Raw genomic sequence first — 27,849 nt, 5'->3', positions numbered from 1 at the left:
GGCAGGAAGGCAGGTGCTCTGGGAGCTGGTGGATTGGAGCTCTATCCTGTTGCAACACAAATCCCATCTACTACAGCATTGCCCCAAATCGCTGCAGCCTTTGGGCCCCTTGCTTTGTAGCTGGCAGGTGCGGTGCATGTGTCTGAGAGATCAGCAGATGGTGCTGTTACATCACAAGAGAAGGAAAAGCTCTGAGGCTGAATGGCCACTGGTGGGGTGTGGGGAACTCTGCGTGTTACGTTTTCATGCTGGGGAGCAAACTCGGGTGAGAAAAAGAGATTTTTCTTTTTTTCTAGTGAGTCTGCATCAAATTCCTAATGTAGAACTGCTAGGAAGAGTGGGGGTGGGGGAAGTAGAGCATACAGGAAAGCCTGATAGTATGCCAGCTCTTGTAGTTTTATCGTAAGTCTCAATATTCAGTGTCTTCAAAGCTCCAGCTCCTGGAGTCACGTGAGTGTCTCAGCTTTCATGTGAAAAGAGCAGCGAGTTTCCAACTCTAGGGGCCACATTTTTTTCAAGCTTTTATCTGTGACCACGAAAGGCTCAGATGCAGAAGGTCAGTAAATAAAAAACCCAACCATGATTCGCTTTTACAATCTCCTGTCTCGAAGGCAGGTCTCATGGTGTTTGGAGGGACCTGACTCCTGACTTTTTTTTTTTTTTTTTTTTTATGCTTGGGATTGGCAGTGCTGAGTATCGAATAGAGATAAATCTGGTGGAAGGTCCTAGCCATGGAATGCAGCTCTGTAGGAGTGTCTCCTCCCCTGACCACCTACAACGCAATGAAGAATACAATCCTTCTATAGGTTTATTTGACTCCTCCCATAGCAACATTGGAATTTTCAGATTGGTTCAGACCAAGGGCCCATGCAGTCTAATAGCTTCTCCCAGATGTTCCAGAATTAAAAACTCCCCCCACAGGCAGTTATGGGATTTTGGGGGGACAGATTATGGTGGGGGGAAGAAGAAATTTAGTTAGAGATTGGTTTATGCCTTGAACTGGGAGGGTTCGTAACCTTTCCAAAGCTGATATTTTAAAATATTTTATAACTCAGCCTGTTCTCATGTAAAGGGCCAGGCCTTTCTGAATCCTGTTAGCCAGTGGAACTCATTGCCACAAGGTATAATTGAGACCAAGAGCTAACTGTGTCTTGTATGAGGTCTAGCTTTCCTTTTAGCAGCTTTGAGTTCACCACCTGCCAACTTCATTGACTGTCCTCTTGTTCTTGTATTGTTTGGGGATGGCTATTGACCCCCTCTCTCTAGCTGTTGTTCATTTTGTGTACTGGTATTATCTGTTTTCTATAGGAGAGAAATGGCATAGGATGGTTCAAAGAAGCCTATAAAAAGGCCATCTCAGAAATAGTACAGATCTCTTCTGTAGGGTTAGGAGTCCATAGCTGTGAGGAGGCTGTTGGAGAACTGAAACTCCTCGGACAACATCCTGGCAGTAAGAGTCATATAAAGTAAAAACCCTTAGTCCGCCAAAATGAAACATACCCAGGCTTGCATTTGTGCCCACACAGACACTGTGTTGGCCTCAGCCTGACCGTTGTGCGAAGCTGCCTTGTATCAGTCTAGCTGAGCTGCTACTCTGGCCAGGAGAGAAGCAAGACCAGCTAGTCCCAGGGGCCACTTGCCCCCTGTAATGGCTTGCTGTGGTCAGAAGCAAGTGAAGACAGGTTCCCAGGACTGAACCAGCAGGAGGTGCCGCAGCACAGGGCTGAGATCCATTGGCAGAGTCGTGTGCTGCTTGCTTCCCATTCCCTCTCTGGTGCGGCTGCTTTCAGGCTGCAGTCTAAGGGGCTTAGTTCCAGATGTCAATTTCCCTGCGTAAACCCCACATTTAAGTAATTGCCAATTAAATTATATAAAAAAAAATAGTAAAATCCAATTCTGTGTTGCGACTCCAGCGGAACAGATGTCGGCTCCGCACCGTTTCTGTGCAGCAAAATCTGTCAGAGAGAAGGGGACTCTCTCTCTCCCTGTGTATAGGCAACACCTGCCTGCTCCTTGGCTCGTGGCTTCCCAGTCCTGGAAGAGGCACATTACACTGCAGGAGGGGAACTTGCAGGTGGGGGCTGAATCTGGTTGCTGCTGAACATTTTATCCAGACTCCTCCCATGCAGGGGCTGGTTGGTTTGCCTCTGGAGTGGAAATTCTGGACTGATTTCTACTAACACGTTGATGTTTTTTACATGCTGTCCTGCTTCTCTGTCTTAGCTTGGCCACCATAGGGTATGTGGGTCTGACCTCCCATCCACCCTTGAAACCATGGGGGCCAGAGGAGTAGGGCTGCTTGGAGCTGGCTGCAGCTGCAACATCTGGATCAGAGTTTTTCCATAGTTTGAGGGTGTCTGGCCTGTTCTGGTTTAGGCTCATCTCTAGTTTGGAGAGGCAGATGGTAGAGGGCCTCTCTCCTCTCCGTGCTGGCTGGGCACTGGTGGCTGACATGCTTAGTGGAGGCAGCCAGATGGGAAGCCCCCTCATGTGTTGTGGCGTTTCATCCAGATCTTTAACTTTTGGCTTTAAGGTCGCTCAGGACAGCAGCTGGCTCAGGATTTGTGGAGCCTTTCGCAACCACTGAGTCCGTGAGCCAGAGCAGTGGCGATGGGAAAGTTTTGGTCACTATATGAGGGCTGCTCGGTGGGTTGTGTGACACGAGCTTGGTGGGTCTCAGTCTGATTTCTAGCGGGCGGGCGTCTCCAGCAGAAGCTGTGAGTACAGTTGGCGTTTGCGCGCTGCTTTGCAGAGCCCAGAGACTGCCTGGCTCATGTGGACAAGCTTCCCCCCCGAGGGTGGGGCGCCCCAGCTCCAAGTCTTGTCAGTCTGGCCCGTCTGGTTTGGAATGATCCCCCTCCACCACCGATTGCCATGGAGTTGGCTCCTGCTATAAATCGCAGGGGTAGTGCTTGGCGTCGGTGCCTCTACAGAGAGACCTGCCCTGGTCTCTTGTTAAAGCCCAGAGCATTGGCTGTTGCATGGAGAGGGTCAGCGGAACGTGCGGGGAATCTTTGCAAACCTGGAGGGGGTTGCCTAGCCTGTAGCCCTCTCTCCCTCCACTCCCATTGCTGCATCTCCACCTGTGCCGATCCCAGCCCCTGCTTCGCCCTGCAGTGCGCTCCATCTGGCTAGGCTCTGGCACAGGGTACGAGACCGAGTCTAGCCAGGCTCACTGAGGTTGTAGCCTGGAGGCCCAGAGTCAGCTGTTCCTTCTCTGTGGGGCAGGGACAGGCCCCAAACCATTGGTCTGTGAGTCTGGGACTAGCACGCTCAGGGGTAGGAGATGGCAAAGGGTCAGTGCCCCCAGGTCAGACCTCCCCACATGTGGCCAAAGCCACCACAAGGACAGAAAATGCTTAGTCTGTATTGTTCGCAAAACCTGACTCCGTGAGAGCCTTGTGCTCAGGGTAAAGAACAGCAAGGATGCAGCAAAATTTTGTGTGTGTGTGTGTGTGTCCAGCTGTAGTGGAGGTCCTGTGTAGCACCATGTTTGTAGTACCCCATAATATTTAGCTGCTAAGATAAGTTCTCACACCTTCTTGTCAAACTGTCTCAAATGGGCTATCTTGATTATCACTACAAAAGTTTTTCTTCTCCTGCTAATAGCTCATCTTAATTAATTAGCCTCTTAGAGTGGGCAACTCCCATCTTTTCATGTTCTCTTTATGCATGTGTATATATATCTTCTCACTATATGTTCCGTTCTACACATCCGATGAAGTGGGCTGTAGCCCATGAAAACTTGTGCTCAAATAAATTTGTTAGTCTGTACGGTGCCACAAATACTCCTGTTATATCCAGTGGCTCCTACTCCCAGGGCAGGGCCTAGCCCGAGTCAGTGCCCCATTCTGCTCTGCTCTCTACTCAGCACTGTGCGGGGATGACATGGGTACTGGCAATTGCAGGTCGCTCCTATCCGATGGGGAGATGGCTGTGTGTCCTAGTGGTCACAGCGAATGACAGGACAGGGTTCTAAGCAAGGGGGGAGTCTTGCTGGCACATGCTTGGCAAGTGGTCCAGCCTTCTCAGGGCACCAGGAGAGCTTTCTGCTGTGCACTGATCACATAAGCAGCTCAGATGTGGCAGGGCTGTGTGCAGGATAACCACATCGAGTATGGTGTGGGAGCACTAACCGAGCTGGAGCCTGAAGCTAGCCATGGAGCAGTGCTGTCCACCCTGACGTCCAGCAGCCTGTCCTAGTTCAGAGCCTCGCTCCAGCGCTGGATCGGCCTGGCCGAGTTGCCACTTTCCCACAACAAGACCATGAGCAGATTGGGCTGGGCCCCTTCACTCCATCCCTTCCCCAAGGCGGCCTGGTAGGACTGAGGTGGAAGGGGCAGCTTTGTAATTTAGAGTCCTTTGATACTGGCAGGCTCTGGAGATGACTACCCCATCACCCCTCTGCCCCAGAGCGTTGGCAGTGTAAAGCCATGGGTGGAACTCTTTGCCAGAGGATGTTGTGAAGACCAAGGCTATAATAGAGGTCAAAAAAGATCTAGATAAGTTCATGGATAGGTCCATCAATGGCTATTAGCCAGGATGGGCAGGGATGGTGTCCCTAGCCTCTGCTTGCCAGAAGCTGGGAATGGGCGACAGGGGATGGATCACTGGATGATTACCTGCTCTGTTCATTCCCTCTGGGGCACCTAGCGTTGGCCACTGTTGGAAGACAGGCTACTGGGCTAGATGGACCCTTGGTCTGACATAGTACTGCCATTCTTATTGGGGAGGGGAGGTAGCTTCCATCTATGGCTCCCCCCACTACCCGCCAGATATCTCCCTTTGGGAATGGGCAGGCACCAGTGGGCCCAGCTGGAGCAGCTTTCATAGGTGCTCTCGGATTTATGAGAATGTTCAAGCAGTGCAGAAGGAGAGTCCATGCCTTCGCCCAGGCCCCACAGTGCTGTCGCCTGCATGAGCAGAGATCTGTGCCCATGGCACCCCTTGCCTTTCCCTGTCTCCCATCAGAAAGAGGGGGGAAGGCAGCTGCTCTGGCTATGAAATCTGTATCTCCCCTCCCCATGAGCCACCCCCTCCTCCCTCTCTCTGAGCGGTGCTGCTGGCCAAGCGTAGGTCCCAAGCGTAGGTCCCACCGTCTGCCTTGCTCCTGCCCCAGATCCACCCAAAAGGCAGCAAACAAGCTGAGCTCTCCCTGTGTTGCTTCAGTGTGTTCATCTGGATACGAAGTCATTAAGCAGGAAAAACCCCTGGTCTCAGGAGCAGCCTCACGCTGAGCCCCCCTGGTGTGGCTGTTAATTAGAAGAGGCCTTCATTAGCACTCTCTTCTGCTCCCAACATGCATGCCAGCTTGGCTTTCCAGGGCTTCGGGCCCCCACTCCGGTGCCCCCTCCCCAGCGTGCTCACACTCTCCCCTCCCCAGTGCCAGGTTCAAAAGGCTCTTTACTTCCAGGCGCTGCTCAGAAGGAAGCAAGCTGGGTCCTGCCAAGTGTTAAATGAAATCATTAAAACCCCCAGTCTCCTCCCCCTCCCCTGCTTTTCTTCCTAATGCTGATAATTAGCCTGTAAAAACACATGAGGGGGTGCTGAGTGGGGGAGCTGCTGTTAACCCTTTAAACGGGTTCCCCAGAGGATGCTGCAACTGGCACCGTAGCCACGGGGTGCTGTCAAATACCAATTACCCCACTGCCAAACTGGATTAGAGAGTGCAGCTAGGTAGCAAGCGGGCACCAGGCAGCTTTGGGAGCTGGGCTGCTGCTTTCTGCAGGGCCTCTGGCTCTGCCTCAGAGGGAGGAGATTGGCAGCTGTCATTCAGACTCCAAAGTGCCATTGATATCCGAGTCTCTGCTGAGGTTGCTCTCCGCTGTCATTCTGGCCAGGGAGAAGAGGGCGGGGGGGAATGGGGATTGGCCACCTCCCAAATAAACCACTCCCCTAAGGGGATTGTGGCAGGACAGGTGCCCCACAGGGACCTGCAGAGTCTGTCAATCCCCCTCCCCCAGTATAGATATGATTCATGGATGGGATGGGGATGCTGCATGATGGACCCTTGAGGTGAACACAGAGCTGCGTGCCTGGATGGGGGAGGGTCCTGTCCTACTGGGTTTGGGTCCTGTATGGCACCTATTGCCACTGGATCTGAGCACCACTGGAGGATCCCTCTCCCACGGGAATCCAGCTTGGTGCAGAGGAGCCCATGCTGAAGTATCTAGGGGCTGGTTCTACCATCCTCAGCTGTGAAAGGCCACTTTACTTTGGTCAGCTGTGGCATTAAAACCATTCCTCTTTCCTCCTCATGGACGCTGGGGGCTCCCCAGACATGCTGTTCCTGGGAAAAGGGGGCTATCTCTGCCCCCCAGCCCTTGGCAGCCATGCGGTCCCTTGATCAGGCCAGTGAGAACTTGAATGTTTAATTATCTGTCCCTTCCATTGTCCTGCCTTGGGGCCATCACATCAGAAAGCTTGGAGACAGGAGTAGGCGGCAAATACCTCTCATCCCCACACCTTCTTCCCCACCCCACAGGTGGTGTGGGTTGTAAGGAGCAGGACTCATCCCACGCCCTGCCCCTAGGCGAGCTCCATAGCTGCCCGCGGCACATCTCCTGTAGGCACTGGGATGCAGCTGTGGCCACCGCAGAGCCAGGAGAAGTTCCTGGCGCCTGCAGAGCCTGAGTCACAGAAGCAGGAGAATAAGACATGGGCAGTTCCACCCTCACCCTGTTTCTGGCCCATTGGCAGCAGCTGTTAAATCCTTGCTGGGAGTGCTTAGAAATAAACCCATTAGGCGTGCTGGGCTTTAAAAGGGCCAGCGACCACACAGAGGCCTTAATGAATTAAAGATGCCGGTTTAGAAAGCTGGGGGGGAGGGGAGGGGAAGCACTCCAGGGTTAATATTTTGTTCTCCATAATGAACCAATGGCAGCTGTGCCTGATGGCATTAAATTGGCCCTGCCATCACCCTGCTTCAGTGGGGTTTGAGTTCTCCCAGGGCAGCCGCAGCAGCGAGACTCTCCGAATCTTTGCTGGGGGCTGGAACCAGGGTGGGGAAGGTCACTTGGCATGGGGCACAGGTGAAAGATGCAACCCCTTTGGGGGGGATTTTGAGGTAGATGACATGAGGCAGGTGGATGGATACCACAGTGACAGACACTGTGGGTGTTAGGGATGAGTGTGTGAGACAGGAGGCTGGATATCACGGTGCGGGGTACTGTGGGGACTGGGGACGTGGGGGTGCATTAGGCAGGTGAGGGGCACTGTGGGAGTTTGGGATGAGGAGGGGAGGGTGCGTGAGGCTGGATACCATGGTGATGGGCACTGTGGGTATTGGGGATGTGGGGGTGTGTGAGGCAGCTGGCTGGATACCACGGTGAGGGGGACTGGGGATGAGGAGGGGAGAGTGCGTGAGGCAGGTGGCTGGATACCATGGTGATGGGTACTGTGGATTTTGGGGATGTGGGGGTGCGTGAGGCAGGTGGCTGGATACCATGGTGATGGGCACTGTGGATATTGCGGATGTGGGGGTACGTGAGGCAGGTGGCTGGATACAACGGTGAGGGGGCCTGGGGATGAGGAGGGGAAGGTGCGTGAGGCAGGTGGCTGGATACCATGGTGATGGGTACTGTGGATATTGGGGATGTGGAGGTGCGTGAGGCAGGTGGCTGGATACCACGGGGAGAGGCGTCGTGTAAGATTAGCCTGAAACAATGCAGCGGAGAGGAACATCTGTGTGGCAGTTTAAGAATGGCAGTGGATGTGTGTGTATCCTGCTCCCCCGGGGTTGCCCTTTTTGGGACCTTTCATCCTGGCCCCTTCTCATTGGGTTCTGCCCACAGAAATTGGGGGTGTTCCCTGGGCTGAAATACCCTTCAGCTCTTCCCTTCCCTCCCGGAGCCTCTCCCATGTGAGGGGAGGGCTGGGGCAGAGCAGCCCACACTTCTCCCTACCCCTCTGAGCGTACAGTGGTCCCATTTGGATGCCTGGCCCTCTCCTGACGTACGAACGATTGGGGCCCTTTCATTGCTGGAGGGGCGATGTCGGGGGGGAAGAGACCAAGGCCAGAGTGAGCGGCTGCAGCATTATCTCCCAGCAGGTCCCAAGTGTGCCCTTTTGATTCCTTGCTTCTAAATAGCCCTCAGCCGAACGCTGTTCTGCTGTCCCCAACCCAGCCGCATCAGAGTCTCTGGTGGGCTCATTCCCTGCTGGCTGCTAGATACCAGTGGGGCTAACTGACCTACCGCTGCCAGGATGCCCTGCAGCCTCCTCCCAAGAGTCTGATGCTGGCTGGGAGTAGAGCAGGAGCAGTCTGCGGGGGCAATCTCACACTGTGACCTCACAAAGTGTGTCAGGAGGATGGGGGTTCTCGCCCCTGCTCCCAAAGTCTGGGGCAGGATGGATTTAGAGTCCCCATAATCCTAGCAAGCCTTCTCTCCTAGGGGGATGCACTGGTCTGTTGCAAACTGTCCTCGCAGAAAGCCAATTCTTGATGGGGGACGGGGAGGGGCACTCAGCTCCTATTCCCACCCCTTAGTTGCAAACGGCTGTTCAGAGTTTGGAAAGCTCTGTGCAGCATCTGGGCTGCCTGGCAGGATCTCCCTGACTGTTTTTCTGCCGCACGACCCCAAGCTAACGGCTCGGAATATGACAGAGCAATATTGCTTTTTTTGTCTTTCATTTCTGCTCATCTTTTCTGCTCGGTCCCCCCTACGCTCGGGTGTTGGAGCAGGAGGAGCATAATGGAAAACTCCAAGTGCAGGTTCTAGGGAAGACCAGCAGAGGGGGCTGGGCAGGGAGAGCGCTTTTCCTCGAGAGCGCATCCTTGATACGAAAGGATCCTGTAATTTATGAATGACTATATCTGTGTAACTGCGCAGAAATGCAGCCACCTCTGTGTGGAGGGCAGCAGCAAAGGAGATGGGTGACCAGCACTGGAATGGGTTCCCTAGGGAGGCGATGGAATCTCCTTCTTTAGAGGTTTTTAAGGCCTGGCTTGACAAAGCCCTGGCTGGGATGATTTAGTTGGGGATTGGTCCTGCTTTGAGCAGGGGGTTGGACTAGATGACCTCATGAGGTCATATTCTTTGATTCACACAGCAACGGGGAATTGAGGCTGAGACTTCGGCCTGTACACAGAGGGAAACTGACACATACACAATGGGATGTATAACCACTCTAGAGGCCCCCTGCCTGGGGTCAACTGTATTAATTCACCCTCCCCCCCACTTCCCCAAGGAGGAAGCGCTGAGCTCAGGTGCTGGGATTGGAACCTGTGCTTCCAGGGAGCTAAGGTGGCTCCGGCGTGGTTCTGCCCCCAAAAGTGGCCCCCGAAAGGCTTGCAGGGACAGAGCCCTTGGAAATCTTGGAAGAAAGGAAGGAATGTGGTGTGCCTGATGTGCATATGGAAACATGCAAAGAAAGCTATGCAAAGGGCTTGCTTGCTGCTTAAACTGTTTGTATTTGCAGCCAAGCCTTTGGATTTAGCCTGTCGGATTGACCTCTGCAATCCGAGGTGTGCTGGCAGCATGGGAGACAGCCTCCTCATGCCGCGAGTGCCAGTGATTGCTGCTTGCATCCCAGAACAATACACTGCACTCCTGTGCCCCTTCCCCCCTAGGCTCTCACAGGCCTTCCAGTATTATACTCCCAGCCATGCAATCCCCCCTGGGCAGAGTGGAAGGCCTGTTCTTTCCCCACTTTGCAGAGGTTGGACTTGCCTGAAGTTACAGCCGGGAGCCTGGAGCAGGGCTGGGGTAGGACCCAGAAGCCTGGTGTGTTTAACCACCAGCTTTGGGAAGTGCTTGGGTTTCAGTCTGGGTCCCCAAGAATTCCAAGGGTGGGTTGCCTAGAGTCAAGGGTCACGGACCTGAGCTGAACAGAGAATTAAAGCACTAGAAAGGCCTTAATGCTTCTGAAGCACACTTGGTGGGGGGCAGGGGGTTCTAGGGTGACCAGATTAGCACATGTAAAAAATTGGAACGGGGTGGGGGGTAATAGATGCCTATATAAGAAAAAGCACCCAAAATTGGGACTGTCCCTATAAGATTGGGATATCTGATACCCCTCGGGGAGAGGGGGGGGGGAGAGGGAATAGGAGATGCAGGGTACTGGACTCTACCCCATCCCTCAGGCCAGAGCGTGCGTGGCAAGGCAGAGCAGGTGGCAAAGGCTCCTCTTACGCTGTCTGGAGTGAGTTGAAGGGGTGAGTCTCAGCCCAGTTGTCAGGACACAGGTGCCCCTGTAACCCCTGCCTCCTTCGGGAGCACGCTTTTGGCTGCTGCTCTCCACACAGGCAGGGGACTGGTTCCCAGCCTGCTCATTTCCCATCTCGCTCACTGTCCTTGGCGCACTTTCGTTCCAAGGGGCTTCCTGCTGGGAGTTCTGCTGGGTCCTTGGAGCCTTCCCGTGGCCCTGCTGGGTACCTGCCGCTGGTTCCCAGCGTGCGCTGAGGCAGCAGGATCGATCCCTGCATTAGGGGGCCGGGCAGAGGGACGCAGCTAATCCTGTTTGCCTTTTGCTGGGGGTTTGTCCTTACTGTTCGGAGCCAGGATGGAGGGGCTGTGCAGTGTGCAGCTTGGCTCTTATGCGTCGCAGCATCGGGGGGCTAGGGCTGAGGCCTGCCCTGAGCACGTGGAAGGAGCAGCCACCAGGGGAGAAGTGGGGAGACCTCGGTCTCCTGTCCCCAGCACAGCTGAATCCTGGAAACCACTGAGCCGACTAGGGTTGGTCTGTGGGTTTAAGGCAGTTGCTGAGCTGCTCACAGCTGTAGCTTAACTTTCTCTGCCTGCCTCCTCCCTGACCTCCAGGCCCGAGTGTGTGCCACCTGCAGGGAGCTGCTTAGTCTCCTCTGGCTGCCGGCTGGGCACTGAAGAACAGGGGGGTTGGAATCTGCTCGTTCTTGTGCATGACAGGTGTGGCCCTCACCCTGGATAAACCACCCAAGTGACCAGGGGGTCAGCCCCGGAGAGGCAGGCTGGAGTTGGAGGACGACGCACTGCCTCCCTTTCAGGCTGTTGGGAGGCTGAAGTTGTGGTGACTAACCAGCCAGGCGTCTCCGCAGAGGAAGCTTGGGGCTCAGGCACCCCCTCATTCCTGGGCTCTGCCAAGGCTGCTCCACTAAAAATAGCCCGGCTTTCGGGACGGCTTCCTGAGTGGAGATCTGGTGGGGGTCGTGGACGGCTCAGCTGGGGCAGCGTTGCTCCCTCATGGAGTGGGCCATGGCACAGGCTGGCAGCTGCAGAGGAGAAGCTATCTGGTTTCCCTGGCTTTGACAGCTGCCTGATGGAAAGCGAATCAAGCTGGAGATGCTGGAACGTATTTCAGAAGCTGCCTTTGCAGAGGCCTCCATGTCTGACAACAGCCAGCTCTTCCTCCCTGCCCCCCCTCCCCCGCGCTTTGTATCTGCAATAAGCACCCCCCATGCACACCTCCCCCAGCACAATCAGCATGGGATCCAGGATAAGCAGACGGCAATTGCCAGCGTGGCAGGGGGTATCTCCATATCTCTCCCTTCCTCCCTGCGTGGAGCCTGAAGCGCGGAACATCTCCCGCGTCGGCAGAGCATCAGTTGAGCTGTGGCATGAGGACAGCGCGCTGCCACCTGACCCCAAGTGCCTGTATTCATGGCTGCCTCCTGCCTCCCCAGCTGCATTGCAAAGGGTCAGAGCGCCGGGGCGCCTTCTGTGTGTGGGGTGACTTCACCACACCCCCAAGAATCTATTTCAGCCTGACGAGAAGCTTTGTGGGCTGGAATTAGCACTGTGGCAGGTCCGGACGCTCCGGATACATGGTATTGATGGTGGCAGAGAGTGTGTAATACCAGCACTGTGCTGCTGCTGCCCTCCATCAGGGGCTGGCGCTCGACTTGACGGGCGCAGTGTTGCCAAGGGAGGGTGAAATCAATGGGAACCGGTTCATTGACTTCAATGGGCATCGGCTCGCCCCTACTGCATCTGGCCTGCGTTGTTTTTAGGACACATGCCTCTTTTGTGGGCCTCGGCCAAAGCTGGGGCCGTCTTGCTCCGGGGCCTGGGGGACTCTCTTTTTTCCCTTCTGCTCCCGTCCTTGGCACTTCACCGATGGCGTTGGGCTCTTGGTCCTGACTCCCCTCTGGCCCAAAGCGCGGCTCGTCCCTGGGCTGCTTTCTGGTGTCTAATGTGTCAGGACTATGCTTGGTGCTGGCGCTCAGGCCATGACAGCTCTGTCAGGTCTTGCCAAGGGGCGATGGCGACATGGAGATGCATGAAAATCCCCGGAGGCACAGCTAGTCTGTGGAAATGTCACTGTCTGTCTCCTCTGCTGCCCCCCGCCCTCTCAGTCCACCATGCCTGCCAGGACCCTGGGTGCTTGCTCTGGCTCTCATCTCCAGCCAGGGCCCTATGGAACTGTGGGGAAGCCTCTTACCCGCTTGATAACAACAGTCTTTACGACCCCCCCCCACAACTTAGCGGGCCTGATCCCGAGCGCACTGGCCACCATGGGGGAGCCTCATTTGCTTTTTGCAGGGCTTGGGATCGGGCTCTGAATTCCTCAGCGCTAGTCTAGCTGTGAGCTGAGGCCAGGACGTGGAGCGTTGGCCTTACCCCGCTCTTCAGAAATCTCCCTCGGTGGGGCCCAAAGGGGCTGGTGCTTTTATTCATACCGTGTGAACCCTCGCAGGGCCAGCTGGTCTGTTCTGCTAGTGCTCTTGTGTCTTGAAAGCTTCCCTCCTCCGAGGTCTCAGGCCACGAAGGGGGAGCAGGGCCCCTCCCCTCCCCACACAGTGGGGGAGGCTTCCCGTTCCCCACACCCCTCCAGCGGGATTGGAGGGGGCGAAGGGGGCAGGAGCACGCTGCTCAGGGGGAGGCATAATGAGTTTTGACAGTGCAGTCTCCGCCCCTCTCCACATCTTTAGTGCTCAAATGGAAAGGGGGGGGGGGTGTCTGCTTTTCATGCTCTCGGGAGGAGAGACAGAAGTGAGCGGAATATCCCAGCAGCTCCTGGTCGATCCCGGCTCAGCCCCACATTTCCAAGGAGCGCAGAGCTGCGCACAGGTGGCTGTGGCTCCGGAGCCGTGGGGTGGGGGGGAAAGCAGCCGAGCTGAGGTGCAAAGGGCCCCCTCTCTGTTTCCCTTTGTTCTCTCGCCTGCGAAGAACTCCCCCGAGGAGCCAGGGCAGAGAATTCCCCCAAGCCTCCTCGCCTTTGTTTGAGTTGGCTTCTCTCCGTGCTGGCTGGCTGCTGGTCCTGGAGCCAGCTTTCCTTCCCCGCCTCCCTTCTCGGTTCCCTGCACTGGTCTCCTGTTAGGTGGCGGTTTGACGGTGTTGCGAAGGGTCGCTGGGCATTCGCCGGAGCTTTCCCAGGGACGCCCTGCGAGCTCGCACTGAGGAATCGCAATGGGGGTGCATGGAGTCAGTGCAAAGCCCAGGACGGAGAGGGACACTGAACAATAACATGCTCTCTGCCTTCTTCCCCTCCGCCCCACCCATCAACCCCAGCGAGGCGCTGGCCGTGGATAAAGCAAGTTGGGTGCGTGGAGCACGAGGGAAATAACACAGTTGCTTTTTGTTTGGGGCTACACAAACCTTCTGCTGTGCGAGAGAGCCCCCCCGGGCTCTGGAATTAGGTCTCTAAGCTCCGCTCCTTCCCACCCACCCACCCAAGCTGCCGCTGCTGGTGGCTCAGTTACTGTTCGGGTGTGCGTCCCTTGATGCCTGACTCAGTGAGGAATCGGGATCTCTCCTGGCAGGACGGGCATGTCCGAGCGGCGTGAGGACGGGAGCTGGCCCGTCCCAGCTGGCGTGGTGGTGTCAGGTCGCTGTGCTCTCTGCAGGCAGGCTCTGAGAGCAGGTGGCACAGGAAAGAGGGGAAACGAAGCCTGGGCCCCCTCCCGAAGTCCCAGCTCAGTGGAGGGGTGCGAAGGAGCTGGCCGCTGCAGGGGCGGAAGAGGAGAGCCGCTCACCAGCAGCTGTCTAGGATGCCGGAGCTGAGCGGGGATGGACTTTGGCATCACTTTGAAGAGGGGAGTGTGGCAAGAGAGCTGCCCTGGGCTGGAACGTGGGCAAACTGCTAATTAAGCCCCCTGTGTTTGGCCAGCAGGTCTCAGCTTGGGGGGCAGAGACTAGCATGTGTGGGTCCGTCTAGGGTTTACAGTCAGACACACGGACCAAAGGAGCTCAGCAGTCCAGCAGTGAGACCCAACCAGCACCTGAACTTGGGCACTAACGGGGTGGCCGCACCCATCTGGAGCAGCCATACCTCTGCCGAAATAGGGACCTTTCTTCTGTACGGAGGCATCCTGCTTGTGTGTCCATGACAAGTTGTCCCCCTTCTGGGGGCAGGTCCCTGTCTCTAGAACCAGAGCTCCTGCAGCTGGGCGGATGACCTAGTGAGACGTCCGGAATTTCTTCCCTCAGCATTAGCCCCTGGCAGGTTGGGGCTCAGAAGCTGGGAGGTCTTTGATCCTCTGTGTCCCTGGGAGTTGTTTGCTTTGTTTGTTAATGGTGATCCTCGAGTGCTCACCTGCAACCTCTGGCTCCAAGGGGATTTGTGGAGCTGAGACAGGGCGAGGCTTTCCGGAGTTTTACCTGACTGGCCCCTCGGGCTCCAGATCAAGCCCTGGGTCCTAACACCTGCTGTACTGCGCAGGCCGTAGGGATGGAGTGTGTGGCTGTAAACTCTTCCACCTGCAAGTGAGCCAAGCCCGCCCCGTCCATACATGCCAGCCAGAGGATGGGAATCCCTGGAAAAACGTAGCTCCCTGCAGCTCTGGAAGAGGAAGGGGGGTCCTCCTTCACCCCTGCTGGGTCCCCTCTGCCTCAGATGTGCCAGCGGAAGGCTGGGCCCATACCAGCAGCGGCATGACGGCCTGCCAGTACCCCATGGCACCCGGCACCTTGGAGCGGGACCGGATGTACCAACACAAGGTCTCTCTGGTGGTGCGCTATTTCATGATCCCATGCAACATCTGCCTCATCCTCCTGGCCACCTCCACCCTGGGGTTTGCTGTGCTGCTTTTCCTCAATAACTGTAGGTGTCCCAGGGCATCGAGTTTCCGTGGTGGGTTGGGGAGGAGGAGAGGAGATATGAGGGGGTGGGGGCAGGGGCTTTAAATCAGGACAGCCTGTTTGACTCCTAATTGTCCTTCCCAGTCTAAGCCTAGATCCCAATAGCCACCCGGGTGTTGATCCTTGCTCCTTTTCAGTCCTGGCCCCTCCTTCACTCTGTCTCCCAAGAGCTGCTGCCCAAGCCCAGGCCAGCTGTTGAAGGAGAAAACCGGAGTGTGGTTTGTTTGGCCCGTGCTTCCCCACCCCAGCACTGCAGGCTCCCCTTCCCGAGCGGGGGCTGCATTTCCTTCTGCCTGGGTCCCTTCAGTCCAGGCACAGGAGAAACTGTTGGAACAGCTGTTAGAAGGCAGGAGAGAGGCAGCTACAAACGATCTGCGGTTCTGCCAGGGCTATGTGTGAAGGGAGGTGTGGTCTGAGCACAGGGCTGGGAGCCAGGAGCTTCTGTGAGCTCCATACCCAATGACTGCCTCTGCCACTGGCTGGCCTTAGGCAAGACACTTAATCCCCTGCTCTCCATCACCCTCTCTCTGCTGTTCCGTGCATTTCATTGGGGTGGGCTGTGCCTGATGGGCAGTGACTCCAGGATCCCTGTTCTCTTCCCTTTCCCTCCTTGAGAGGTCAGCAAGAATCAGTGTGAGCGCAAGGAGGCATAGGCCTCCCCTGGGAGCTGATCCTGCTGGCTCTGGGCAGTGAGTGGTTGAGGTGGTGACTGACACGAGAGTCTGGGCTAGTGGCACATACAGGCCACTCAGTCATTCTGCCAAGTCCACTCAGAGCATCTCTCGGCACAGTTGTCTAACACCCCTGCCAGTATCTCCTTGGTACCAGGCTTGGTTACACAGTGCGGGGAGGAGAAATCCATCAGGCTGCAGCTTTCCTCTGAAGCCTTCAGAGCAAGTGTTCCTCTGCCGTACCCTTGGCCAGAAAACTTCTCTGGGTCTCAAATGCTTGCTGCGAGAGCACGTGGGAGATGAGGAGGCCGGGAAATCATCTGGAAATGCTGCCTCCTCCCACTGGAGTGCGGTTAGGGCATTGTGACAGCAGCTAAAAAGCAGCATTGTACGGAGCAGGGTCCAGACAGTGTTTCTAGTGCTACAGCTGGCCCAGAAGGACGGTCTGGTGGCTACGGCACTGAATTGGCCCTCGGGAGACCCGGGGTCAATTTTTACCTCTGCCTTAGTCTCGTTTTCTGACTTGGGCAAGTTACTTGTGAAAGATGCGGGTAACTAGATTGCTCCACCATAATTCGGGAGCTGGAGGTGAAGATGTTTTCTATGGGGAAATACGATAGGCAGGGATGAAGGGAGCAGGCTGCTGAGCTAGCAAAACGCACGTTGGAGAAGCCCCCTCCGTCCATCAGGTTCTGATTTATTTTCAGAGGAGGGCTTGTAACTTACTAGGCTTCTCTCCCCATGGCTTGGTTTGTAATTCTGTAGGATCCTTCAGTCCCTAGATCCTTTCAGTCACGTGGTCTGCATCTTGCATGTCCCTACGGCCCAGGCTATCCCTTTGTCGTACTATTTCCCCTATCACCACCACCACCCTGCCACGCCTCCTTCTTGCATGCGCGGCTGTTGCTCTCAAAATCGTGTTGCTGATCAACTTGAATGCCTTGATGAATTGGTGTCTTGGGAGGCTCTTGGGCGATAGGTAATAAATAGTTTGATTTGCATCCCAGCTGAGCAGGGCGGCCTTGATGAAATGACACGTAATTGCCCAAGACAACAAGAAAAAATCTCCCCGAACTGTGGGAAGACTTTGCCAGAGCCGGGTTTGACATGCAGCCCCAGTCCGCAATGCCTGCTCCGGGTTCGTAGGTGTCGCCGGGCATGGAGGGTCGGCTCTGTAGGAAACTCTCTGAATCATCAGGTCTGAAGTCAAATGAGCCTCGTGAAAATGTTTGGGGATCCACAATTCAACAGCAAAAGCCAGAACTCCTGGATTCTCCTCCTGATCACAACTGGCTTGTCTGTCACCTGGGGGCAGTCACTTAACCTGTCTGGGACTACCTCCCAAGGGGCAGATGTGAGGCTTCAGCTATGAGATCCTTGGGTGAAGGACCCTAGAGAAGTTTTGAATACCATCCTGTAATCATGGATAGTGCTTTGCGGAGAGGAGGGAGGGTTGTGCCAGTGCTGGAGGAGTCACTGATCTTCCCTGTGTTTGTTTCTTTGCAGACAAGCCCGGTAACTATTTCCCCCCGCCGCTGCCAATGCCGCAGGATGGTAAGTACAGGATCGCTTCCTGACGCATGATTTTTCGACACTTGGGATACACTTGAAAGCAAATCACTTGAGCCTCTTCTGCTTCCTCCAGCTGCCTCGTGGAGAAGTGCCTCCCTGACCCAGTGATCTATTTCTCAGCCTAGCTCACTTCTCTTTCTCCCCTGAGCTAAATCGCTGGTTTACATGTGCACGCTCCCTCCCTTCCCTCTTGCAGCCTGAGCCGGCTGGGCTCCCTTGCCCCCCACCATTTCTCTGCCTGCCTCAGAGGGAGCAGAGTGGCTTTGTCTGCTCTTGTTTCTGGAAAGACGCAACACCACGTGGCTCCTTTTCTCTGACACCCATTCCTGAGAAGAGGTGGCACAAACCCATCTAAAACTGCCGCGGACAGATCTTTAAACCTGCTCTGCTTGGAAAACCCAGCTAGGCCATTTAGTCGGATAGGATGGAGGGGACCAGAGGTGGGATCTTACTCAGTTTATAGGGGAAGAAGTACTAATTCCATGGCCATAATGCAGTTGTCCCCAAGGTGCGTTGGGCATTGGTACCGGGGTGGGAAAGTCACATAGAGCTAAGTGGCTGGTTTGCAGAAAAGTAAGAGGGGGTGGGGGAGGAGGTGCCCTGGGCACATGATGCAGAAACTTCCAGGCAGGATGGCCAGGGAAAGCCCCTTTTCAAGGAGGTGATGGGTTAGTGTGCAGGAGGAGTGGGAGCAATTCTCCCCCTCGTGATCTCTATTGTCTCATCAGTGTATCATTAAGCTCACAAGTTCTGAGGCTTCGGAAAGGAACAACCCAAGAACTTGCCCAAGAAGCAGAATAATCCAAGCTCTTGGTTTAACATCTTTACAAAAATCCTTTTTTCTCAAGTCTTTGCTGGCAAAAGGACCAGAGACTGAAGGCCTCTGCTTAACCACAGCATAGGCAGCAGCTGTACAAGCTTCCCTCCTGCCAATGTGCCACAAACCTTGGCCCATTGCTCCCCCCGTAGGCATGGGTAACAGGCAGGCAGTGCTTCTCTGAAACTGGGAAAGGGTTTAGTGGGTTCTGCAGACTCACTGAGGCAGATGGCTCAGTGCCTTTTCTGGATATAAGAGGTGAGAGGTGCTTTTGGAGAGAGAGGGGACATAGGGTGTGGGCTGAACAGTCCAGAAAGGAGGAACCTTTGAAGCAGCCAAGCCTAGGGTGAAGGTTTGAGCTGTTCTTTAACTTTGTTGGTAAAGCCACATCCCTAGGACATACAGGCTAGTTTGGGAAAGGCTCCAGGTCTTGGAGACACTGGGGAAGTTGAGTCACCATGGCCCATCGCACCTTTGAGCTCTCTGCTGGTACTGCTATACTAACACTGCACAAAATCTGTCAGGCTTTGACTGCAGCTGGCACAGCCCTTTGAATATCCTCCTGGCATGAGAGGCAAAATGGAAACTGGTTTGCAGCTGGGCATCGGGTACCTTTTACTGCCATGGTCATAAATGTCTTTCTTGACAGCGAGCCAGCTGGATGCTTAGAAATGTCGACCCTAACACTCTCCCCTTCCCTGGGGTTATTTGCCTCCCTGATGGAGCCAGAAGACTTTCTGCTCCTGGATTCCCCGCTATCCCTTTATCTTAACTCTCCTTGCCTCAGTGGAGTTCCCCTTCCCCAGAGCCCAGTGTTATTTCCCTGGTAGAAAAAAGGCCTCATTTTCTCCCTACACTCTGTGCAATCACCTTATCCATGTTTCACTGGTTGAATGCACAGATAACCCCATCTAAAAATGCAGCCGATTATAGCATGTTAGTTTCTCTGTCTCTCACTTGCTTTCTCAGGGCGGAGAGGAAGATGGGAGAGAAACAGATGCCAGATAAAATGTCATTAATCTATAATTGGACTCAAGAAGACGTGTAATTCAAAAATAAAAAGGAACGTAGGTGTATCTCCCATCTCAGGGCTCTGTAATATTAATAACCCAGCCCATGCAGCTGACACATTCCACTGAGTCCCCCGTCAGGAGGTGGAAATGCGCACGGTTTACGCCTAAAGAGGGCCCTCTCTGCGCGCCTAAAACGTTTCAAATGCGTCTGATAAAAATCTGGAGCGCCTCCCGCTCCACTGTGGCGCTTTGGGGTGCAGCGTGGAGAAAGAGGACTGCAGATTTCTTTACAAGATCAACTCCCCGGCCCTGTGTGTACAGGACTGCGTCAGGGAACCCGGTGGCATCAGTCACCCCTCATCTGCATAGGCCCCCATCCTGCGAAGACTTGTGTGCAAGCTTAATTTTTCAGCTCAGCTGTAGTCCGTCAATGTCCATGGGATTCCGCCTGTGCTTAAAGTAAAGCACGTGCGCAAATCTTTGCAGGATGGGGGCTCTCGTTTGTAGAGTCGCCTGGGCCATACCTGGGTCTCCTAATCCAGTTAAAGGGCTGGTCGGGCTCGGGTACTATGGGACTGGTAGCTATAGAAGAATGAAGCTAGAGAGACACTCCTACTGTAACTTGGCCATGTAGTTGCATTTGTCCTACCTTTAATTGTGGGGGGGCCTCTTCCATTTGTAACTTTAAACCGCTTACCCCCTCCCACTCCCTGTTCTCACAACTTGCTAGCTATTGAAAGACACTGCGGGAAGGGGGACGGAATCTTTCTCTTTTATACGAGAGTTTGGGCCCTTCCCAGCTCCCCTCACTACCACAAAATTGGGACACAGAAGTAGTGATGTCATGTTCATTGTTCTCGGGCAGCAGTTGATTGTGTGGGGTGGTGATGACATCAGTCAGCAGGCAGGCACTCCTGGGTGGGGTACCTTGTCAGAGCGCTGCGAATATGTGCAGCACTGACAGAGCGCATAGCAACCGGCAGGCGCTGTCAATTGCTTTTTCTCCAACTCTGCTTCACACAGAGTGCCGCTCTTCTGGGTTGTTCCTGCTTTACATTCTGGGCCAGATCTCAGCTCTTGCAAATCTGCATCGCTCTGTTGACTCCAGGGAGTTTACTCCCATTTACACCAGCTGGGGATATGTGGTTCTATATTTTCATCCTGAAGCCCTAACACTGTTTTGGGTTGGGTTAGGTTTATTTTTCAAATGTAGTATCTGGATTTTCAAACAGTGATACCCAGCTAGACGTGAGACTATATTATAGAGAAGCAGCAAACCAAAATCCTGGAAAGCTGAGCTTATCCTCCCGATGCCGCCTCCCTCACAATCTCCCATTGCATCACATCCCGCTCCGGTACATGTCTGTGTTTCTTTTTAGATAAGGGAAACGACCGTATCGCGTTAAAACTCCGTTTGTGTCATTAATCTTCTCAATAAGATGCTCCGATGGAACAATTTCTATCATGTCACGTCTGTCTGGTCCAGTGGGATGCGTGAATTTTTTCCATCTTCTCTTTGCATAACTGAGGTTAACAAGAGTCCATATTTCTTCTGAAAGACTTTGTGGTTATGATGGTTCATTAAAAAGCATGAAGCAAGGTGGGCTGAGCTGAAACCCTGGATTCTTGGAGGAAGCTGGCTCCAAATTTTGGACCCAAGGTTTGGAATTTGGGTTCCTCTCTGCAGGGAATGGCTGGAGAATGAAACTGCCTTTTAAGCTCCATGGTGGGGTGATGCCCACCCACCCAACCACACGTGCCCAGTGTTGTGGGGCTAGGATGAGAGAATAAAACTGGGCCTTCCTCTGAAAATTCCAAAACACATACAGGAAAACCAGAGGTTCCCCCCTGTCCCCAGCCCCAAGAATCTTTTTGAAATTGAGGGTAAGACTGAGTGTCCAGGGGGTTCCCAGTCTGCCCTTCCTGTGAGGCCTCCACCAGCTGTGAGAAGCCACTGGAAGAGGAGTGTTTGACGAGCGCAAAGGTGTCATTTATTAGCAATAAGCTGGAGATTTTTAAAAGAACAAGTCTCTACCCTAGAAAACTCCTCGACCACAGACTGATTTATGGAGCGACATCTCCCTTCCCCCAAACTGGGGTGACTCACGCTGTTCTCTCTCCCAGATACGGAACCCTGCCATTGTCCCTGCTGTTGGACAGGTGGGAACCCTGTCGATCTTTGCCATAGCGCTCAGCTGGTTGAAATCCTGCGTGGTTCCACCAAAGCCAGAAGAGCTGTGCCCACTTCCGCCAGCTGCGGATCTGTCCCATAGAGTCTCACTTGTCTAATGCAGCTCCCTTTTTTTCAGAAGGCTGGGGAGGGGTGGAACGGCTTGTCTGAATATGGGAGCTAAAGGGTGGTTGTGTGTCAGCCTCTGGAAGCAGAAATGTTCTGGAGGGATTTTGTTGACAGGTGTGGCACAGAGGGGTGTATGTGAGAGAGCGAGCTGGCTTTCACATCGGCCCCTCGAGTGACATCGATGGTGAGCGTTACAGGGTCTTTTTGCAGTGCTTGTGGCTGGAACGTGGCAGTCATTTTTAGCATCCATTTCTAGAGTTGGTAACTGGTGTGTGTGTGTAATGGAGCTGTTGTAACTGGGCAAAGGGAACTGTCCCCCTTTTAAAGCAGGGAAGGGGTGTGGGGGGGAAGGGGAGTGGCATTTCTGGCCAGTCGGGTGGAATATATGGGACGAGGCAGTTGGCTGATGGATTAGGCCAAGCCTGAGATTTCTTCCCCGCCCCTCTCCATCTCATCCTCCCACCAGGGGCTGCTCTGCTGAGTTTCTGGAACCTGTCTCCACTTGGGTAATTGCGAGTAAGACCTGCATGGAGCGCGGATGACCCAGCCGGCAGCATGTTAGAGACAACAGCAGGGGTGACGCAAAGCAATTCTCGTCACGCGTGGGGCGAGCGATTTCTGCCTGTGTGGTGGGAAGTTCAAATAGACCTCTCTTGTCCCCCGTGCTGGGCACGCTCTGCTGTTCGGAAGGGCCACGGAGCACGTATCCCTCTGCGGGAACGTCAGTGGTCATGGGAATGAGGGGCTAAATGCAGATGGGTGTGGTGCCAGTATCTCTAGTGCACTGCAGTCCCTCACAGCCCCGTCAATGTGCTTCACCCCTTCAGATACCTCCTTCCCGGGTCTCCTCCCCACTGTGTCCCCGCAGCTCCCTCCTGTCCTCTGGCAGGTCCTTCTGATCCCAGGCCCTGGCGAACAGTGCCAAGCATGGCATGCTCTCCGGCTTTGTGAGGCCACCCAACTCATTTCACGAGTGACTTGCAACAAGTCTGAGCCCAGCTCTCCAGAGAGGGAAGGGATGGAAGGTGACTTTGTGGCACCACCCAGCTCCTGCTTGGGGACCATGGCAACCTGAGCCCAGGATGCTTTATGGCTTGCCAGGTTTTTGAAGGGCGTACAGTGTGCTCGGCGCTGTATGCAACTCAATCCATCGGCTGCACATGGCTGCTAATTAAATACCCTTGGGGTAAGTCCTGGGCTGTCTTATGAGTCTGTCTGATTCCTCCTATTGCTCTGTTAGCCAGGTGCTAATCAGACCTGCAGTGCCCTACTCTGGGACAGATGGCATCGGGGGACATTTCCCCCCTTCTTTCCTCTTGTGTTGACTTCCCTTCCCCACGCTCCACAACCGAAGCTCTGGTGATGTCAGAGCGGGGAGTGCAGCCAGCATTCAGCTCCCCTCCTCCCCCCACCTCATGCTCTCATGGGAAGCCCAGAATCTGGCCTGGCACCTGTGACATCAGATCCCATCTTTCCCCCTACGTGTGGCAAGGAATAGCTCGCAACTGCCCAGGCATGGGGAAAGGGTAAATGGCCTTCGCTCTGCTTCACTTAGCCCAGACCTGGGAGTTCTGATCTAGCCCCTACGGCCTTGGGCGACTCCCTCGACCTCTGTGCCTTCATTTCTCCAATCTCTCTCCAAGGGGGCCGCTCAGGATGTGAGGTGCAACGTAAGGGCCTATCATCAGTATTTGCTCCTTCCCCTGGATATCCTCGGAGCCCAGGCTGAACCCTGGGGGGCAGTCGCTGCTCCTTTCCCCAGGGTGAAGACAGCCGAGCTCAGTGGCATCCTGGATCAAGCATGTGTGCTGAGCTGCTGCTCTTGGGAAGCCCCTGGCCTGCTCCTAAACCCTGAGGCTACGTCACTGTCTCCTCCACTCCTGCTGGGAGAGGGAGACCATCCCCCACTGCTCTCAGTCCTAATGTGCCTCTGACCAGCGTGCTGTCCCCTGGGGTGTTTCCAGCCCACAGGGGAACCCTCCCAGTTATTCACCAGGGCTCGGGGATGGACGCCAGTGCTGCTGATGGCTTTGGGAGCTGTTGAAAGAGAAGGAGGCTGCAGATCTGGCCATTCAATCTCCCGCTGGTTTGATGAGGGTGGCTGGAGCCTGGCGGGTCCCTCCCCCACAGGGCCCAGGCAGTGCGCTAAGCGCCTGTTTATAGACCCATAAAACCGACCACAATGCACGAGGAGACGAGCTATTTGATAAATTAAATATTGGAAAAACTACTTTCTCTGGCCTGGCAGCCCCATAAATACAGGCTTTGCAGAGCAGTGGCTGGCTGGGCGGAGGGGGTGGTGGTGGCGGTGTTTGCTTTGCAAGCGGCTTTTCTCTTTTGCATTGAGAATCAGTTAGCCGATTAAATCCCAAAGAGCCATAAATCTGACCGTTTGGCTCTGACTGGCCGGTGGGGCTCTCTCTCCTGCATGCAGTGCTGTGCTGAGGATCCTGACTGGATCCTGGTAGCCAAGAGCATCGCTGTGGCCTCGGCTGCATTGCTGACTGTTGACCGTTCCTTTTCCCCTTAGCCTCTGCGCCCTGGGGTGGAAATCCAGCCTGTTTTGTTCTGCATCGTAGTCTGCCCCCATCTAGCTACATGCGCGCAGCATCGCTGGTGGATACCGGCGGGGATGGAAGGCGGTGGTGCTATGTATTTAGAATCTGGTTAGTGCCAGGGTTGTATTGCAAAATATTCTCCGCTCCTCCCCCCAAAGAATCAGCAGTTGTTTTCTTTCTCTGCCTCATCCTCGCTGGGCCTGCGCTGAGTGATGGTGAAAGAGCTTGTCTTGCTTCCCTAGATGGGGACGCCTCCAATGCCAGGCAGAGACAGCTTAGCTGGGTGCTGAGTGGGGGAAGCCCACGGTGCTGCCACCCGCGCACTAACAAAAATATAAAAATCACAGTGCTGGTAATCACTGTTCCTCAGTGTGTGGGGACATGAGTCCAGTGCCTTGCACCAGTGCTAAATTCACTTTACAGAGAACCCCCCCCCACACACACACATGATGTAATTACATTTATGCTTCAGTTGCTTGGGGTTTCAGCAGAGACAGAAAACATTCTCTCTTTCCCCTTCTTCCAAACACATCCCCGGCTTTCTCTGCTATCAGTTATTGCCTGGAAATTTGCCTAGGAACTTGACAGTGCAAACAGTTTGGGAGCCCAGGAACCGGAAGGGGTTATCTGTCTGGCTTGGCAGAATCTGTTCAATGTCTAAAGTGTTGGAGAGGGGGCGGAGGCTCAGCCATCTGCGCAGAAGCTTTGGTTCTCTCTGTCTTATAGACTTTGTGGCTGAGCGTAAACCTGGCTTCAGACTCAAGGAGTCAGTGGTTTGGGTCTTGTCTGCCCTACCCAGAGCAGTGCTGGGCGAGAGTTGCGGCTTTTCTGACTGCTTAATTTAACTGCCTTAATAAAAAAAAAAAAAAAAAGAGAGAGAGATGTAATTGGAGGGATAACTGACTTTGGCTGAGAAATCATGCAAGGTTCTTAGTCCTCCTCCCTCTGGCCTTTTGTGGTGCTGGCTATTCGGACAGTCCATGTGGCACCTGCAGCTGGCGTGGAGTGAGTTTGCTCATGTCTTGCAAAAGAAAGTCTGGGCAAAAATATCTGAGAGGAAGGATGGGTTTGTGGTGAAGGCTCTGCCCTGGAACTTGGGTGATCTGGAGTGAACTCCCACCTCTGCCATAGACACACCATGTGACCTTGGGCAAGTCAATTAATCTTTCTGGATCTCAGTTCCCCATCTGTAAAATAGGGGATAATAAACCTCCCTTTCTGTCTTCTCTCTTTAGATTGTAAACTGTTTGGAGCAGGGGGGGGGTGTGGGTGTGCAAAGTAGGTCAGTACCGTTCTCCCTATTTTACAGCGGTCCCAGTTCATTTTGCTTCTCTGATGGGTGAATTTAGAAAGAGGTGAGTGGCTTGCTGGCCTTCCTCTCCTATTCTATCTAGGTTCTTGTACTGCCGTTCTCACCACCCCTGTCCGAGTGCCTTTGAGCAGTGGACCACACATCTGTCCCGGGTTGTTTGGTCTCTCAGTCTCTCCCAAAAGAAGCACGTGTAGAGCAGCATGTGCAGAGAAGTGTCTTGTGTTCGAAAGGTTGTGGGTTGTGTTAGAGAAAGCAGCTCAAAGAAATGCAGCATGCACTTGGAGCGGAAGGTGGGGGGGGGGTTGTGATGGCCCTTCGCTCCTGGGGGAGTCCATTGCACAGCCTCAGACTGACCTCGGGGAAAGCCCTGTCCTCCCCCACCCCCAGATGAGTTTTACACTTAGGCCAGGTCTACACTGCAGCCTAGATCAGGATAACGACAGTGCTCAGGGATGTGAAAAATCCACACCCCTGAGCGACGTAGTTCTCCTGACCTGACCCCTCGTGTGGGCAGCACTCTGCCGACAGGAGAGTTGCACCCATCGACACCACTACCGCCTCTCGAGGAGGTGGATTAACTACACCAACGGGCTGCATAGGAGCATCTTCACAACCGCAGTGCTGTACGTGAAGATAAGCCCTCACTGTTGTGTTCCAGCGTGCCAGAGGAGTGTAGCTGCTGACCACAGGCTTCATCCTGGAGCTTTAAGCAATCACTATTGGCAATTCACAACTTGTAAGCGATGAAAGGCAATTTGTGTGCAAGCTGGATCACAGCGGGGACCAGAGGGAGTCTTGTTTTCCCTCTACCCAAATTCCCCGTCCTCCCTTATGGGGGAATCGTTGCCGTGGAAACCAGCTGTCATGTCAAACCGGGATGAGGCTGCTGGTGGGGAATCATCTAGCATGGTACTAAGATCCTTCATGCCACTAGCTTTGGGCTTAAGCAGTGGGGGAAGGGAGATGCCTACAAAATCCACTGACGCCTAAAATTCTTTGACTGACTAGAACTTCGAGGCCTCCCAGAGGGTCAGTTGCTGTGCTCAGGCAGTGGGTGTTTTGCTTTGTTTTATGTCGCAGGCGTTGGGTGGGTGTATATTCTGAAGGCTTTGGGGGAAGCTGGGGGTAATTTTCCCAAGATGCTGGAGAAAGCCTGTAATGGTTTCAGGCTCTGACCAGAAGCTGTCCGTGGTGCTCAGGTAGTGGCTAATGAGCACAAGGCCAGAACCAACCTTCTGCCAGTCTGTTAATAACCTACTAGCCTAGCATCTGGTTAAAACCCCACCATGTTGGATTCTCGCTCGGTTTGTGACCTCCCCAGAACTCCTCTGGGTGGCTCAGTCTGTTTCGCTCTGCAGCAGCCCTGTAACTAACACGCGGCCAGGCCCTGGCTATGGCCCTTGCAGCTCTCACGGCAGAGCTAGTTGTCCTTCCTTTCCTTCTGGGAAAGTTGAAGAGACGCCTGGCCGAGGGGGTATGAGGAGAAGTCAGGGGAATCAGAGCATGGCAGGAATTTTGTCACACCTCACATCAGAAAAAAATGGCCCTTTCTGTTTGTGCAAGGTTAAATTTGTATACTGGGTTCTTCAGCAACTTTCTCCCCACCCCCTGCCAGCTGCTCCCTTTAATTACATACAGCCTTGCAGCTCCCTAAGACTTTATTAAAATATAGACGGGCATATTGACCTACTGATCCGTTTTCATTGCACTTCTGTGCCACAGCTAAGGGGCTTGATCTTGAGACGAAATGGGCGCTCGCAACTCCCTCCAAAGTCAATCAGACGCTTGCGTTGTTACACTTGCTTGGTGACCCAAGACCCTTTGTGTTCCCATGGCGGGGCCTGGCTGCTTCCCAGCCTATTGGATCCTGCACTGATGTTACAGTGGTAAACGTACAGCTTTCTGCTGATTTCTAATCGTGAATAATTCCTGTGGCAATAGGCTGAAATCCTAGGAGAGCTCTGCTTGTAGAAAAGGGGGGTGGAAGGAGAGAGAAGAGAGCTGTTGTTCTAAGCACAAATACCTGAAAGGTGAAAGGGAATACAGAAAACCTAACAAGCACCAGTGTGGTTCGGGAGGAAGAATGTTTGATTTCCCCTAGTAGGCCCCCGCCTCTCTTTCTCAATAACCCCCGAGAAGGAGATGACAGAATGAACCCCACTGGAAGGTCACTGATGAAGTCAGTAATCCCATGGCAGTGGTCTGTTAGGATGGTAACGACTATAAGATGCCATCCTGGGCCTGTAGCTGATCCTGTCAGTCAGTGGCTAGAAGATGAGGAAGAATGGCTTAGTGGTTAGTGTGTTAGCCTGGGAGTCAAGAGACTTGGTTTCAATTCCTAGCTCTGCCACAAACTCCCTGCACGACCTTGCACATGTCACTTAGCCTCTTTGTGTCTCAGTTCCCTGTGTGGAAAATGGGGAGATTAGTAATTTCCTACTGCACCAGGGTATTGTGAGCATAAATGGGTTAAAGACCAGGGCACTCAGATACTGTTGCAAGCACCTAAGAAAGGTAGACAACTCCCATGGAAGCAGAATGGGACCTTTCAGAAGGACATGAAACCAATCCACTGCCAGGCTATGGAAATGGTACAGGGTGACTGTGGAAG

At 54.2% G+C, this 27,849-nt stretch overlaps 1 protein-coding gene across 8 annotated transcripts in view; it reads left to right on the top strand.

Annotated features, from left to right (window-relative positions):
* Nucleotides 1-27,849, top strand: part of AGRN (agrin) — a 221,549-nt gene that overhangs the window by 99,905 nt on the left and 93,795 nt on the right. For 6 of the 8 annotated variants that reach the window (XM_075060219.1, XM_032779973.2, XM_075060215.1 and 3 more), the window contains exons 1-2: nucleotides 12,938-14,958; nucleotides 17,174-17,221. In XM_075060219.1, the coding sequence (XP_074916320.1) occupies nucleotides 14,790-14,958; nucleotides 17,174-17,221 (217 nt within the window). In that variant the 5' untranslated portion in view covers nucleotides 12,938-14,789. Of the gene's footprint in view, nucleotides 1-12,937; nucleotides 14,959-17,173; nucleotides 17,222-27,849 lie in introns of those variants that run through there. The other 2 variants (XM_075060217.1, XM_075060216.1) reach the window with 1 other exon arrangement.

Source organism: Chelonoidis abingdonii, chromosome 23 (genome assembly GCF_003597395.2).
Source record: "Chelonoidis abingdonii isolate Lonesome George chromosome 23, CheloAbing_2.0, whole genome shotgun sequence".
In the NCBI taxonomy this organism is placed as follows: Eukaryota; Metazoa; Chordata; order Testudines; family Testudinidae; genus Chelonoidis; species Chelonoidis abingdonii.
The sequence above is the reverse complement of the archived record's forward strand: the minus strand, read 5'-3'. Positions and strand labels throughout refer to the sequence as shown.